The 14,957-nt window shown below is 32.0% G+C and overlaps 2 protein-coding genes across 3 annotated transcripts; one reads left to right on the forward strand and one right to left on the reverse strand.

Annotated features, from left to right (window-relative positions):
• Nucleotides 1-1,300: 1,300 nt before the first annotated feature.
• Nucleotides 1,301-6,997, reverse strand: LOC101895383 (maltase A3). Of its 2 annotated transcripts, none has more exons than XM_059123598.1 (6): nt 6,795-6,997; nt 6,265-6,725; nt 2,204-2,656; nt 1,688-2,139; nt 1,481-1,624; nt 1,301-1,415 (listed from the first exon to the last, which is right to left on the reverse strand). In XM_059123598.1, exons 1-6 carry the CDS (start codon nt 6,940-6,942, stop codon nt 1,349-1,351), a joined length of 1,725 nt encoding a protein of 574 aa, XP_058979581.1. In that variant the 5' UTR covers nt 6,943-6,997; the 3' UTR covers nt 1,301-1,348. The 2 variants fall into 2 exon arrangements, with proteins under 2 accessions (XP_058979581.1, XP_005186321.2); XM_005186264.4 differs by lacking the exons at nt 1,301-1,415; nt 1,481-1,624; nt 1,688-2,139; nt 2,204-2,656 and adding exons at nt 4,259-4,382; nt 4,449-4,592; nt 4,658-5,109; nt 5,174-5,626 and having other exon boundaries at nt 6,795-6,996.
• A 2,531-nt stretch (nt 6,998-9,528) lies between these two features.
• Nucleotides 9,529-13,846, forward strand: LOC101895212 (maltase A3). Its single transcript, XM_005186263.4, has 5 exons — nt 9,529-10,196; nt 10,259-10,512; nt 12,647-13,297; nt 13,362-13,505; nt 13,665-13,846. The coding sequence occupies exons 1-5, from the start codon at nt 9,567-9,569 to the stop codon at nt 13,738-13,740; spliced, it is 1,755 nt and encodes a 584-aa protein (XP_005186320.1). The 5' UTR covers nt 9,529-9,566; the 3' UTR covers nt 13,741-13,846.
• The last annotated feature ends 1,111 nt before the right edge of the window (nt 13,847-14,957 follow it).

Raw genomic sequence — 14,957 nt, forward strand, 5'->3', positions numbered from 1 at the left:
CAATAATCGTGGATTTTTTAAAAATTATTTTTCAAAGATTTCAATAATCGTGGATTTTTTAAAAATTATTTTTCAAAGATTTCAATAATCGTGGATTTTTTAAAAATTATTTTTCAAAGATTTCAATAATCGTGGATTTTTTAAAAATTATTTTTCAAAGATTTCAATAATCGTGGATTTTTTAAAAATTATTTTTCAAAGATTTCAATAATCGTGGATTTTTTAAAAATTATTTTTCAAAGATTTCAATAATCGTGGATTTTTTAAAAATTATTTTTCAAAGATTTCAATAATCGTGGATTTTTTAAAAATTATTTTTCAAAGATTTCAATAATCGTGGATTTTTTAAAAATTATTTTTCAAAGATTTCAATAATCGTGGATTTTTTAAAAATTATTTTCAAAGATTTCAATAATCGTGGATTTTTTAAAAATTATTTTTCAAAGATTTCAATAATCGTGGATTTTTTAAAAATTATTTTTCAAAGATTTCAATAATCGTGGATTTTTTAAAAATTATTTTTCAAAGATTTCAATAATCGTGGATTTTTTTAAAAATTATTTTTCAAAGATTTCAATAATCGTGGATTTTTTAAAAATTATTTTTCAAAGATTTCAATAATCGTGGATTTTTTAAAAATTATTTTTCAAAGATTTCAATAATCGTGGATTTTTTAAAAATTATTTTTCAAAGATTTCAATAATCGTGGATTTTTTAAAAATTATTTTTCAAAGATTTCATAAACGTGGATTTTTTAAAAATTATTTTTCAAAGATTTCAATAAACGTGGATTTTTTAAAAATTATTTTTCAAAGATTTCATAAACGTGGATTTTTTAAAAATTATTTTTCAAAGATTTCAATAAACGTGGATTTTTTAAAAATTATTTTTCAAAGATTTCATAAACGTGGATTTTTTAAAAATTATTTTTCAAAGATTTCAATAATCGTGGATTTTTTAAAAATTATTTTTCAAAGATTTCAATAATCGTGGATTTTTTAAAAATTATTTTTCAAAGATTTCAATAATCGTGGATTTTTTAAAAATTATTTTTCAAAGATTTCAATAATCGTGGATTTTTTAAAAATTATTTTTCAAAGATTTCAATAATCGTGGATTTTTTAAAAATTATTTTTCAAAGATTTCAATAATCGTGGATTTTTTAAAAATGATTTTTCCAAAATTTCTATAAACGTGGATTTTTTAAAAATTATTTTTCCAAAATTTCAAATTTCACGTATTTCAACCCCAGGAATTCCCCTTTCTTTAAAGAATGTTGCACAGAAAGAAATTAAAATTCAAATTATTATTTTATTTACAAATTTTCATATTTTACAAAAGAACGATTTTAAACAGTCTTTAGAACAACGGCTTCCTTGGGCATCAGGGTTATGGAATCGGTGTGGGCCAAATCTCTGCAGAAAGAAAAATAAAAAATCAATACCTCTTTCAAATTTCCTATAAATTCCAAATTGCCTACCCCTTGCGTCTAGGACTACGATCGGTGACCACCACATATTCCAAAGAGCTACTAAGGCCAAAGAAGGCACTGTTCAAGTTCAGGGACTCCACACTGTCATTGATGTTCAGGAGGACCACATAGGTGGGGTAACCGGCCAGGGAACTGAAGAAAATTAAGGAACATTAAAAAAGGTTTTTTTTTTTATTAAAATCTCTGTGGACCTACCGCTTAATGGCCAAGGTATTCTCACTCAAGGCCTTGACCTCACTTGCACCACCCTGGAAGGTGGGTTCTCGACGCAAATTTTGCAACTGTTTGTAGACATTCAAATGGCTGTATGTGATGCCTCGTTCACGCTTAACATTGACCGATTTGTAATTATCGGCCACCGGAAGCCAAGTGGAGTTGCCATCAGTGAAACCGGCAAAATTGTTGTCACTCCAATGGAAGGGGGTACGCACGGGATCGCGGGTCAGGCGTTCATAATTTTCCGGATTCGATTGACAGGCCTGGGGATCAACGGTTTCCTCCCATGAGATCCAGACATCGGTCATGCCAATTTCCTCACCATTGTAGGTGATACTGCAGCCGGGAAGTGTGAGGAGCAGGGTGTTGATGATGTCAATGCGGTCTTCGCCCAAACGGGAGCCGAATCTGCTTTGGTCATGGTTGCCAAGCTAAGGGGAAAGGAAAGTGAGGTTATGAATTTAATGACTCGTGATTCATTTAATGACTACTTACCACCCAATTGGCGGTCTTGCCCTCGGGCATTGCCTTCAGCCAGATATTGATGAGCTCGTCATAGTGATAGGCATTGGAATTCTTGTTCAAATTGCTAATCAATTGGAAATTGAAGGGTATCTGAGCCCCATTGTGGGTACCATTGCCATAATACTGCATAATCACATCTAAGGGAGCATAGGCTTCGGTCATAATGATGCGATCATCACCACCCAATTCCTGATCCATTTCCTCCAAGACTTGACGCAATTGGTAGACCATGTCAATGGTTTCCGGCTGATTGGTGGTATAGATGTGTTGGAAGTATTCATAATCCTCGGGATCATTGACATTGGGATTGCGTGGCTCGTCAGGGTAGTTGCCATCGGCATCGGGACTGATTTCGAAGGTGTGGGGCACAGCATCGACACGGAAACCGGAGACGCCACGACGCAACCAGAAACGGAAGACGTCCTAAAAAATATTTTTAAGATTTCAAAAAACGTGATTTTTGTAAAAAATATTTTTCCAAAATTTCAATAAACGTGGATTTTTTTAAAATTATTTTTCCAAGATTTCAGTAAACGTGGATTTTTTAAAAATAATTTTTCAAGATTTCAATAAACGTGGATTTTTTTAAAAATTATTTTTCCAAGATTTCAGTAGACGTGGGTTTTTGAAAAAATATTTTTTGAACAATCCAACAAACGTGGATTTTTTAAAAATTATTTTTCAAAGATTTCAATAAACGTGGATTTTTTAAAAATTATTTTTCAAAGATTTCAATAAACGTGGATTTTTTAAAAATTATTTTTCAAAGATTTCAATAAACGTGGATTTTTTAAAAATTATTTTTCAAAGATTTCAATAAACGTGGATTTTTTAAAAATTATTTTTCAAAGATTTCAATAAACGTGGATTTTTTAAAAATTATTTTTCAAAGATTTCAATAAACGTGGATTTTTTAAAAATTATTTTTCAAAGATTTCAATAAACGTGGATTTTTTAAAAATTATTTTTCAAAGATTTCAATAAACGTGGATTTTTTAAAAATTATTTTTCAAAGATTTCAATAAACGTGGATTTTTTAAAAATTATTTTTCAAAGATTTCAATAAACGTGGATTTTTTAAAAATTATTTTTCAAAGATTTCAATAAACGTGGATTTTTTAAAAATTATTTTTCAAAGATTTCAATAAACGTGGATTTTTTAAAAATTATTTTTCAAAGATTTCAATAAACGTGGATTTTTTAAAAATTATTTTTCAAAGATTTCAATAAACGTGGATTTTTTAAAAATTATTTTTCAAAGATTTCAATAAACGTGGATTTTTTAAAAATTATTTTTCAAAGATTTCAATAAACGTGGATTTTTTAAAAATTATTTTTCAAAGATTTCAATAAACGTGGATTTTTTAAAAATTATTTTTCAAAGATTTCAATAAACGTGGATTTTTTAAAAATTATTTTTCAAAGATTTCAATAAACGTGGATTTTTTAAAAATTATTTTTCAAAGATTTCAATAAACGTGGATTTTTTAAAAATTATTTTTCAAAGATTTCAATAAACGTGGATTTTTTAAAAATTATTTTTCAAAGATTTCAATAAACGTGGATTTTTTAAAAATTATTTTTCAAAGATTTCAATAAACGTCGATTTTTTAAAAATTATTTTTCCAAAATTTCAATAAACGTGGATTTTTTAAAAATTATTTTTCCAAAATTTCAATAAACGTGGATTTTTTAAAAATTATTTTCAAAGATTTCAATAAACGTGGATTTTTTAAAAATTATTTTTCAAAGATTTCAATAAACGTGGATTTTTTAAAAATTATTTTTCAAAGATTTCAATAAACGTGGATTTTTTAAAAATTATTTTTCAAAGATTTCAATAAACGTGGATTTTTTAAAAATTATTTTTCCAAAATTTCAATAGTGGTGGATTTTTTAAAAATTATTTTTCCAAAATTTCAATAGTGGTGGATTTTTTAAAAATTATTTTTCCAAAATTTCAAATTTCACGTATTTCAACGCCAGGAATTCCCCTTTCTTTAAAGAATGTTGCACAGAAAGAAATTAAAATTCAAATTATTATTTTATTTACAAATTTTCATATTTTACAAAAGAACGATTTTAAACAGTCTTTAGAACAACGGCTTCCTTGGGCATCAGGGTTATGGAATCGGTGTGGGCCAAATCTCTGCAGAAAGAAAAATAAAAAAATCAATACCTCTTTCAAATTTTCTATAAATTCCAAATTGCCTACCCCTTGCGTCTAGGACTGCGATCGGTGACCACCACATATTCCAAAGAGCTGCTAAGGCCATAGAAAGCACTGTTCAAGTTCAGGGACTCAACGCTGTCATTGATGTTCAGGAGGACCACATAGGTGGGGTAACCGGCCAGGGAACTGAAGAAAATTAAGGAACATTAAAAAATGTTTTTTTTTTTTTATTAAAATCTCCGTGGACCTACCGCTTGATGGCCAAGGTATTCTCACTCAAGGCCTTGACCTCACTTGCACCCCCTTGGAAGGTGGGTTCTCGACGTAGATTTTGCAACTGCTTGTAGACATTCAAATGGCTATAGGTGATACCTCGTTCCCTCTTAACATTGACCGATTTGTAGTTATCGGCCACTGGCAGCCAGGTGGAGTTGCCATCAGTGAAACCGGCAAAATTGTTGTCATTCCAATGGAAGGGGGTGCGTACGGGATCGCGGGTGAGGCGTTCATAATTTTCCGGATTCGATTGACAGGCCTGGGGATCAACGGTTTCCTCCCATGAGATCCAGACATCGGTCATGCCAATTTCCTCACCATTGTAGGTGATACTGCAGCCGGGAAGGGTAAGCAATAGGGTGTTGATGATGTCAATGCGGTCTTCACCCAAACGGGAGCCGAATCTGCTTTGGTCATGGTTACCAAGCTAAGGCGTGAGGAAAGTGAGGTTATGAATTTAATGACTCGTGACTCATTTAATGACTACTTACCACCCAATTGGCTGTCTTGCCCTCGGGCATTGCCTTCAACCAGATATTGATGAGCTCATTATAGTGATAGGCATTGGAATTCTTGTTCAAATTGCTAATCAATTGGAAATTGAAGGGTATCTGAGCCCCATCGTGGGTGCCATTGCCATAATACTGCATAATCACATCTAAGGGAGCATAGGCTTCGGTCATAATGATGCGATCATCACCACCCAATTCCTGATCCATCTCCTCCAAGACTTGACGCAATTGGTAGACCATGTCAATGGTTTCCGGCTGATTGGTGGTATAGATGTGTTGGAAGTATTCATAATCCTCGGGATCATTGACATTGGGATTACGGGGCTCATCGGGGTAGTTGCCATCGGCATCGGGACTGATTTCGAAGGTGTGGGGCACAGCATCGACACGGAAACCGGAGACGCCACGACGTAACCAGAAACGGAAGACGTCCTATTTTTTTAAGATTTCAAAAAAGTGATTTTTTTAAAAAATATTTTTCCAAGATTTAAAAAAAACGTGAATTTTAAAAAATTATTTTTCAAGATATCAATAAACGTGGATTTTTTTAAAAAATATTTTTTCAAGATTTCAATAAACGTGGATTTTTTAAAAATTATTTTTCAAGATTTCAATAAACGTGGATTTTTTTAAAAAATATTTTTTCAAGATTTCAATAAACGTGGATTTTTTAAAAATTATTTTTCAAGATTTCAATAAACGTGGATTTTTTAAAAATGTTTTTAAGAAAATCTCGAAAACTCACTCTTAAAAAATGTTTTTAAGAAAATCCCACAGCCGTGGATTTTTAAAAAAATATTTTTTATAAAATCCCACAGCCGTGGGTTTAAAAAAAAAATATTTTTTATAAAGTCCCACAGCCGTGGATTTTTAAAAAAATATTTTTTATAAAACCCCACAGCCGTGGATTTAAAAAAAAAAATTATAAAATCCCACAGCCGTGGATTTCTTAAAAATTATTTTTGAAAAAATTCAAAGTAAAATAATTTAAAAAATATTTTTTTTTTGGGAAATCTCACAGACGTGGGTCTTTTTACATTTCGAAAAACCTCCTCCCCTTTTCCACTCACCTTCATCATTTCCATAACCTTGGGATTGCGATAATTCAAATCCGGTTGCTTGGCATGGAATTGATGCAGATAGTATTCCTGACGCTGCTCATTCCATGTCCACATGCTGCCACGGAAAACACTAATCCAGTTGGTCGGAGGCTGGCGAACACCATTAACAATTTTACCCGGATGCCAGACATAGAAATCCTTATACTCGGGATCTCTGGCTGCGGACTTGATAAACCATTCACATTCATCACTCGTGTGATTGGGTACAAAATCCAAAATAATTTTCACACCCAAAGCCTTGGCCTTTTCGATCAAGGCCTCAAAGTCTTCCATGGTACCGAAAATGGGATCAATTTCGGTTAGATTGGCCACATCGTAACCAAAATCTGCCATGGGCGAGGTGAAGATGGGCGAAAGCCAGGTGGCAGTGATGCCGATCTCCTTTAGGTAGGGTAGCTGTTCGGTAATACCTTTAAGGAAAAATGTAAATTAGTTTCTCGCTTCTTCTCTCTCTCTCTCTCTCTTTTCTCTTCACTTACCCTTGAGATCTCCCACACCATCTCCATCGCTGTCCTTAAAGGACCGGGGATAAATTTGATAGAACGAGGCTGTCTGCCACCATTTCAAATCGGCAGCCTGACAGCCAAAAACAATTGCCAAAAGGCAAAACAAATGCAGAACTCTCATTTCGTTGTTGGCCCTCTTAACCGTAACACCAACTATGGTCTAATGTCGTGACTTTCAATTCAACTTTTCGATTTATAATCTCCAGTGCGTTGCCGATAAGCTTTGGCAAATGGATTTTGATAAACTAAAATTTATTCCCCGAATTTTTTGGAAATGACCCAAGTCCAAAAACGTGGGAAAATAGAAATTTTGAATTTTAGAAATAATATTCGAAATAAGACTAAGTCGATAATAAATCAATGGGACCCTTGTATTTCCAATGAATGACCCAGAACTATTTTTTATTCATATTTTTAAAATTTAGTTAAATAAAATAATTTTGGTATTTTTCATTTTCTTACAAAATGGACTTAGTCTGTTTTTGAAAATAACCAATATTCTGCCGGCCCCTTCCGCTTATCAGCAAAAGAAGTGGATTAGTGGCCATAAATAATTGTCAATTAATTTATGATGGGTCTTTGGTATTTTCTCATTACATTCGCATTTTTGTTCTAGATTCAGATAAAAGATAGAGGCACCCGGCCAGAGCTTAACAGCTGTCAAATTACAAATATTTTTAACACATTTATTCAAAATTTGAAAAAAAATATTTATAATTTAGAAATTTTTGTAAAATAGGTCACCAATGGAAGATTTCAATAAGCATGGATTTTTTATGAATATTTTTTCCATGATTTAAAAAAACGAGGATTTTTTAAAAATTAATTTTCAAAGATTTTAATAAACCTTGATTTTTTTAAAATAATTTTTTAAAGATTTCAATAAACGTGGATTTTTTAAAACAATTATTTTTCAAAGATTTAATAAACGTGGATTTTTTAAAAAAACTATTTTTCAAAGATTTAATAAACCTGGATTTTTAAAAAAATATTTTTCAAAGATTTAATAAACCTGGATTTTTAAAAAATTATTTTTCAAAGATTTAACAAACGTGGATTTTTTAAAAATTACTTCTCAAAGATTTCAAAAAACGAGGATTTTTTAAAAATTATTTTTCCAAAACTTCAATAAGAGTGGATTTTTTAAAAATTATTTTTCAAAGATTTAATAAACCTGGATTTTTAAAAAATTATTTTTCAAAGATTTAACAAACGTGGATTTTTTAAAAATTACTTCTCAAAGATTTCAAAAAACGAGGATTTTTTAAAAATTATTTTTCCAAAACTTCAATAAGAGTGGATTTTTTAAAAATTATTTTTTAAAGATTTCAATAAACGTGGATTTTTTAAAAATAATTTTTTAAAGATTTCAATAAACGTGGATTTCTTATAAATTATTTTTTAAAGATTTCAATAAACGTGGATTTTTTAAAAATTATTTTTCCAAGATTCCAATAAATGTGGATTTTTTAAAAATTATTTTTCAAAGATTTCAAAAACGTGGATTTTTTAAAAATTATTTTTCCAAGATTTTAATAAACGTGGATTTTTTAAAAATTATTTTTCCAAGATTTCAATAAACGTGGATTTTTTACAAATTATTTTTTCTAAGATTTCAATGAACTTGGATTTTTTAAAAATTATTTTTCAAAGATTTCAATGAACGTGGATTTTTTAAAAATTATTTTTCCAAGATTTTAATAAACGTGGATTTTTTAAAAATTATTTTTCCAAGATTTCAATAAACGTGGATTTTTTACAAATTATTTTTTCTAAGATTTCAATGAACTTGGATTTTTTAAAAATTATTTTTCAAAGATTTCAATGAACGTGGATTTTTTAAAAATTAGTTTTTCAAAGATTTCAATAAACGTGGATTTTTTAAAAATTATTTTTTAATAAACGTGGATTTTTTAAAAATTATGTTTTAAAGATTTCAAAAAAACGTGGATATTTTAAAAATTATTTTTCAAAGATTTCAATAAACGTGGATTTTTTAAAAATTATTTTTTAGAAAATCTTACAGACGTGGATTTTTTAAAAATAATTTTCTACAAAATCCCACAGATGTGGATTTTTTAAAAATTATTTTTTTGAAAATCCTACAGACGTGAATTTTTTAAAAATTATTTTTTTGAGAATCTTACAGACGTGGATTTTTTAAAAATTATTTTTTACAAAATCCCACAGACGTGGATTTTTTAAAAATTATTTTTTTGAAAATCCTACAGACGTGGATTTTTTAAAAATTATTTTTTACAAATTTCCACAAACGTGGATTTTTTAAAACATATTTTTTACAAATTTCCACAAACGTGGATTTTTTAAAAAATATTTTTTACAAATTTCCACAAACGTGGATTTTTTTAAAATTATTCTTTACAAAATCCCACAAACGTGGAATTTTTTTCGAAGGTTTCCATTAAAGTTTCAAATTTTTCGAATTTTTGAAAATGTTTTCCGATTTTACATTGTTTATCAAGTTTCAATATTTTTTTTTTTTTTTAATATCTCAGCATATCCCCCCAAAGACGTTAATGGGGTGGAAGCCATAAAGATATAGCCTAATCGAAATGTTCCATTAATCGATTTTGTTGTTGTTTTTTTCTTTTTTCCCATATGGTCAAATAAAGATTAGCAGGGGCTGTTGATTACCCCGTAAAGCTTATCAAATCTAAAATACGGAGTTGAAACGAATGGAAAAAAATTAATTCCGAATAAACCACTTAAACACTTAACGTCACGATGGCGAAGTGGACGACATATTGCTGGTGCTCTCTAGTGGTTCTGCTGGGACTTTGCCTTACCCGAACTCAAGTGGAAGCCAAGGAATGGTGGGAAACGGCCTCGTTCTATCAAATCTATCCACGATCCTTTAAGGACAGCGATGGCGATGGTGTGGGCGATCTGAAGGGCGTGACCAGTAAATTGGCCTATCTGAAAGAGATTGGCATGGCTGCCACATGGCTATCGCCATTTTTAAAATCTCCCATGGCTGATTTTGGTTATGACATCTCGAATTTCACCGAAGTTGATCCGCTCTTTGGTACCATGGATGATTTTGAAGATATGATGAAAAAATCGAAAGAGCTAGGTGTTCGCATTATTTTGGATTTTGTACCCAACCACTCGAGTGATGAGTGTGAATGGTTTATCAAATCCGCGGCCAGAGATCCCGAATATAAAGATTATTATATCTGGCATCCAGGGAAAATTGTCAATGGTAGCCGGACGGTGCCAAATAATTGGGTGAGTGTTTTCCGTGGCTCCGCCTGGGAATGGCATGAGGGTAGACAGGAATACTATCTGCATCAGTTCCACAAAAAGCAACCGGATTTTAATTTTCGCAATCCCAAAGTGCGAGAGGCAATGAATGTGAGTATTGGAGGGGAGGGGGAGGGGAACGATTTAAAACAAAAATCTTGGTTGTTTTTCAGGAAATTTTACGTTTCTGGTTACGCAAGGGCATTGATGGCTTCCGTGTCGATGCCATTTACCATGCCTTTGAGGTGGCGCCCGATGCCGAGGGCAATTATCCAGATGAGCCCCGTAATGATTGGACCGATGATCCCGATGATTATGGTTATCTCCATCATATCTACACCGTGGATCAACCTGAAACTCCCCATTTGGTCTATGAATGGCGCAAGCTCTTGGATGATTTCCGTAAGGAAAATGGTGGAGATGAGAGGTGAGTGATTTTTTTTTTAAATTGGTTTCCAATATCCCAACAAACGTGGATTTTTATACTCTCAGCCATATGTCTGCAGAGGGTAAATATCCTTGATACCCGCCTTATCGAAATAATAGTGTTAGATCATAGGTCTCTTTGGACCAAATCCGTTTCAGGATAATTGTAGTCGATCTAGGGATGTCCTTCCGTCTGTCCGTCTGTCCGGCTGGCTGAAGCGCTCGATAACTCTCCAAGAGAGTATCCAATTTTGTCCAAACTTCGAACATCGTAATTTTATTCTCAATCCTTCATCAAGCTTGGAGATGGCCAATATCGGTCCACTCCTTCTGGTAGCTCCCCCACAAAGGTCAACATTTTCAAAGAAAATAATTTACCGTGTAGAACAAGAAAGGATCATTCGATATGGTCCAAATTTTGCAAATCTCAATATTTTTATCAACGTTAGGACAGCTACGAAAATGGGCAATATCGGCCCCCTCAATTAAGTACCTCCCCCACAAAGGGTCAAAATTTGGAATAATTATAATTTTGAATAAAATGTCAACTAAGAGTCCGACTAACTTCAAATTTTGCAAATCTCAATATTTTTATCAACACAAGAACTCGGAAGAATATGGGATTTATCGGTCCACTCCTTCTGGTACCTCCCCCACAAAGGTCAAAATTTTCAAAGAAAATATTTGGCCTCGTAGAAAGGGAAAATATGATTCGATATTGTCCAAACTTTTAAAATCCAAATTTTTTTGTCAGTGCAAGGTCAGGTACAAATAATGGGCCATATCGGCTCACCCTATTGAGTACCTCCCCCACAAAGGGTCAAAATTTGGAATAATTATAATTTTGAATAAAACATTAAGTGAGCGTTCGACTAACTTAAAATTTTGCAAATCTCAATATTTTTATTAACACAAGATCTCGGGCGAAGATGGAATATATCGGTCCACTTCTTCTGGTACCTCCCCCACAAAGGGGTCAAAATTTGGAATATTTATATCTCTCATAAAATGCGAAATAAGCATCCGATTATTGTCGAACTCAGCATATCTCAATATTTCTATCAACAAAAGATCAGCTATGAATATGGGATATGTCGGTCCACTTTTTCTGGTACCTCCCCCACAAAGAGGTTAACATTTTGAATAATTATATCTCTCATAAAATGCGAAATAATCATCCGATTCTCCTCAAATTTCATACATCTCAACATTTTCAAGGATACAAGATCTGGTGTGATGGAGGAATATATCGGACCACTCCTTCTGGTACCTCCCCCACAAAGGGGTCAAAATTTGGAATATTTATATCTCTCATAAAATGCGAAATAAGCATCCGATTCCCTTTAAATTTTATATATCCGAATATTTTTATTAAAACAAGATCTGCTCTGAAGATGGGATATGTCGGTCGACTCCTACTGGTACCTCCCACACAAAGGGTCAAAATTTGGAATAATTTTATCTCCCAAAAAATTGCGAAATATTTATCCGAATCTCTTCAAATTTCATACATCTTAAAATTTTTACTAACACAAGATCTGGTGTGAATGTGGGATATGTCGGTCCACTCCTACTGGTACCCCCCCCCACAAAGGGGTCGAAATTTTGAAAAATTCTATCTCTCATAAAATCCGAAATTAGCATTCGATACTCTTCAAACGTCACACATCCCAATATTTTTACTAACACAAGTTCTGCTCTGAAGGTGGGATATGTCGGTCCACTCCTACTGGTACCTCCCCCACAACGGGTCAAAATTTTTGAATAATTATAATCCTCATAAAATGCGAAATAAGAATCAGATTACTTTCGGACTTGGCACATCTTAATGTTTCTATCAATACAAGACCAGGTATGAATATGGAGAGTGTAGGTCCACTCCTTCTGGTACCTCCCCCACAAAGGGGTCAAAATTTTTGAATAATTATATCTCTCATACAATGCGAAATAAGCATTCGATTCCCTTTACATTTTATATATCCGAATATTTTTATTAAAACAAGATCTGCTCTGAAGGTGGGATATGTCGGTCCACTCCTTCTGGTACCTCCCCCACAAAGAAGTCGACATTTTGGAATAAAATTAGAAAAATATTTTTTTTTAAAAATTACCAATTTTTTTTTCCTCTTTTCCAGAATCCTCATGGTGGAGACCTGGTCCCCCATCAACATTGTCATGGAGTATTATGGCAATGCCACAGCCGACGGTGCCCAGATCCCTTTCAATTTCCAAATGATCAGTTATTTGTGGAATGATTCAGATGCCTATCATTATGACAACCTCATCAACGAATGGCTAAAACTGATGCCGGCGGGACGTACGGCCAACTGGGTGGTGGGTAATCATGATAAGAATCGTGTGGGTACAAGATTCGGAGCCGATCGCATTGATATGTTCAATATGTTGCTGCTCACCCTGCCCGGTTGTAGCATAACCTATAATGGCGAGGAGATTGGCATGACAGATGTTTGGATTTCATGGGAGGAGACAGTGGATCCTCAGGCATGTAATGGCCATGAGGATGGCTATGAGTATAGATCCCGAGATCCGGCACGCACACCCTTCCAGTGGAGTGATGAGAAAAATTCAGGATTTTCAGATGGCGATAAGACCTGGTTGCCCGTCAGTCCCAATTATAAAATGGAGAATCTGAAAAGGCAGCGGGGTATTGCCCGTAGTCATTTGAATGTTTTCAAGGAACTGCAGAATCTAAGGCATGAGGAGACGCTCAGAGAGGGTTCAACGGAGGTCAAGGCCTTTAGCCATGATGTGTTGGGTATTAAACGGTAAGAGAGGGGGAATTTTTATTTTTTTTTTTTATAAAAAATATTATCTTCTCCTCCCTTCCAGCTCCCTGGCCAATGACTACACCTACATTACCCTCATGAACATTTTCGATTCCCAGCAAGTGGTGAACCTAAACGATGCCTTTAAGAACCTACCCGCTGAATTTGAATATGTTGTCCTCAGCGACAAGTCAATTCGTCGCAAGGGGTAAGTGACTTTTAATTCGTGTTTTATTGCCGTTTTTTTTGTTCGGCTCTTCTTTAACTTTCCTCTTCGGAGTTAAACTTTAAATTGGATTTTATATTCATTTGGGATTTCTGTTTTTTTTTTCCTTTTCGGTTTTCATTCTTTTGTTTGTCTTTGCAGCGATAAAGTGGCCAGCAGTCGAATTGAGTTGCTACCCAAAGAAGCTGTGGTTTTGAGGTCAATTGTTAAAGTCTAATAAATGCCATTGATATGGCCTGTGGTAATGTTAATTAGAAATGTTAGAAATAAACGAAGAAATGTTTACAAATAAAGTTGGAAATTTAAGAAAAAAAAAAAAAAAATGATTTTTGACTTTGAAATTTTTGTGGGAGTTTACAAAGGAATTGATTTAATTTTGAAGTTTAAGAGTTTTTGAAAGCCTAGTTGGAATTAATTCACGGATATATTTAAGGCCTTTGAAGATATTCAAAAAAAGGCCATTGAAAAATGTTTTATTAAAAAAAAAATAATTTTAAAAATTTTAAATTTAACAATTTAAAAAGGAGTAAGCTCCGCAGGGCCAAGGTTAATATACCCTCCATAGTATGGTGGAGGGTATAAAAATTATTAATTAAAAGGACCTAAAAATATTTTAATAAACAAATCCTTGAAAAAATATTTAAAAAAATCCACATTTGTTAAAAGGTCCTTGAAAGGATATTTAAAAATCCACATTTGTTAAAAGGTCCTTGAAAAAAATATTTAAAAAATCCAAGTTTTTTAATTTAAAGGTCGTTGGAAAAATATTTTAAAAATCCACTTTTCTTAATTAGAAGGTCCTTGAAAAAAATATTCAAAAAATCCACTTTTCTTAATTGAAAGGTCTTTCAAAAAAATATTTAAAAAATTCACGTTTCTTAATTAAAAGGTCCTTGAAAAAATATTTAAAAAATCCATTTTTTTTAATTTAAAGGTCCTTGAAAAAAATATTCAAAAAAATCCACTTTTCTTAATTGAAAGGTCCTTGAAAAAATATTAAAAAAATCCACTATTCTTAATTGAAAGGTCCTTGAAAAAAAATATTCAAAAAATCCACTTTTCTTAATTGAAAGGCCCTTGAAAAAAATATTCAAATAATCCACTTTTCTTAATTGAAAGGTCCTTGAAAAAATATTAAAAAAATCCACTTTTCTTAATTAAAAGATCCTTAAAAAATATTAAAAAAAATCCACTTGTCTTAATTAAAAGGTCCTTGAAAAAAATATTTAAAAAATCTAAGTTTTTTAATTTAGAGGTCCTTGAAAAAAATATTCAAAAAATCCACTTTTCTTAATTGAAAGGTCTTTCAAAAAATATTTAAAAAATTCACGTTTCTTAATTAAAAGGTCCTTGAAAAAAAATATTCAAAAAATCCGCTTTTCTTAATTGAAAGGTTCTTAAAAAAAAAAATAAAAAAATCACATTTTTTAAAAG

The sequence above is a fragment of the Musca domestica genome, unplaced genomic scaffold (assembly GCF_030504385.1).
Source record: "Musca domestica strain aabys unplaced genomic scaffold, Musca_domestica.polishedcontigs.V.1.1 25, whole genome shotgun sequence".
Taxonomy (NCBI): domain Eukaryota; kingdom Metazoa; phylum Arthropoda; class Insecta; order Diptera; family Muscidae; genus Musca; species Musca domestica.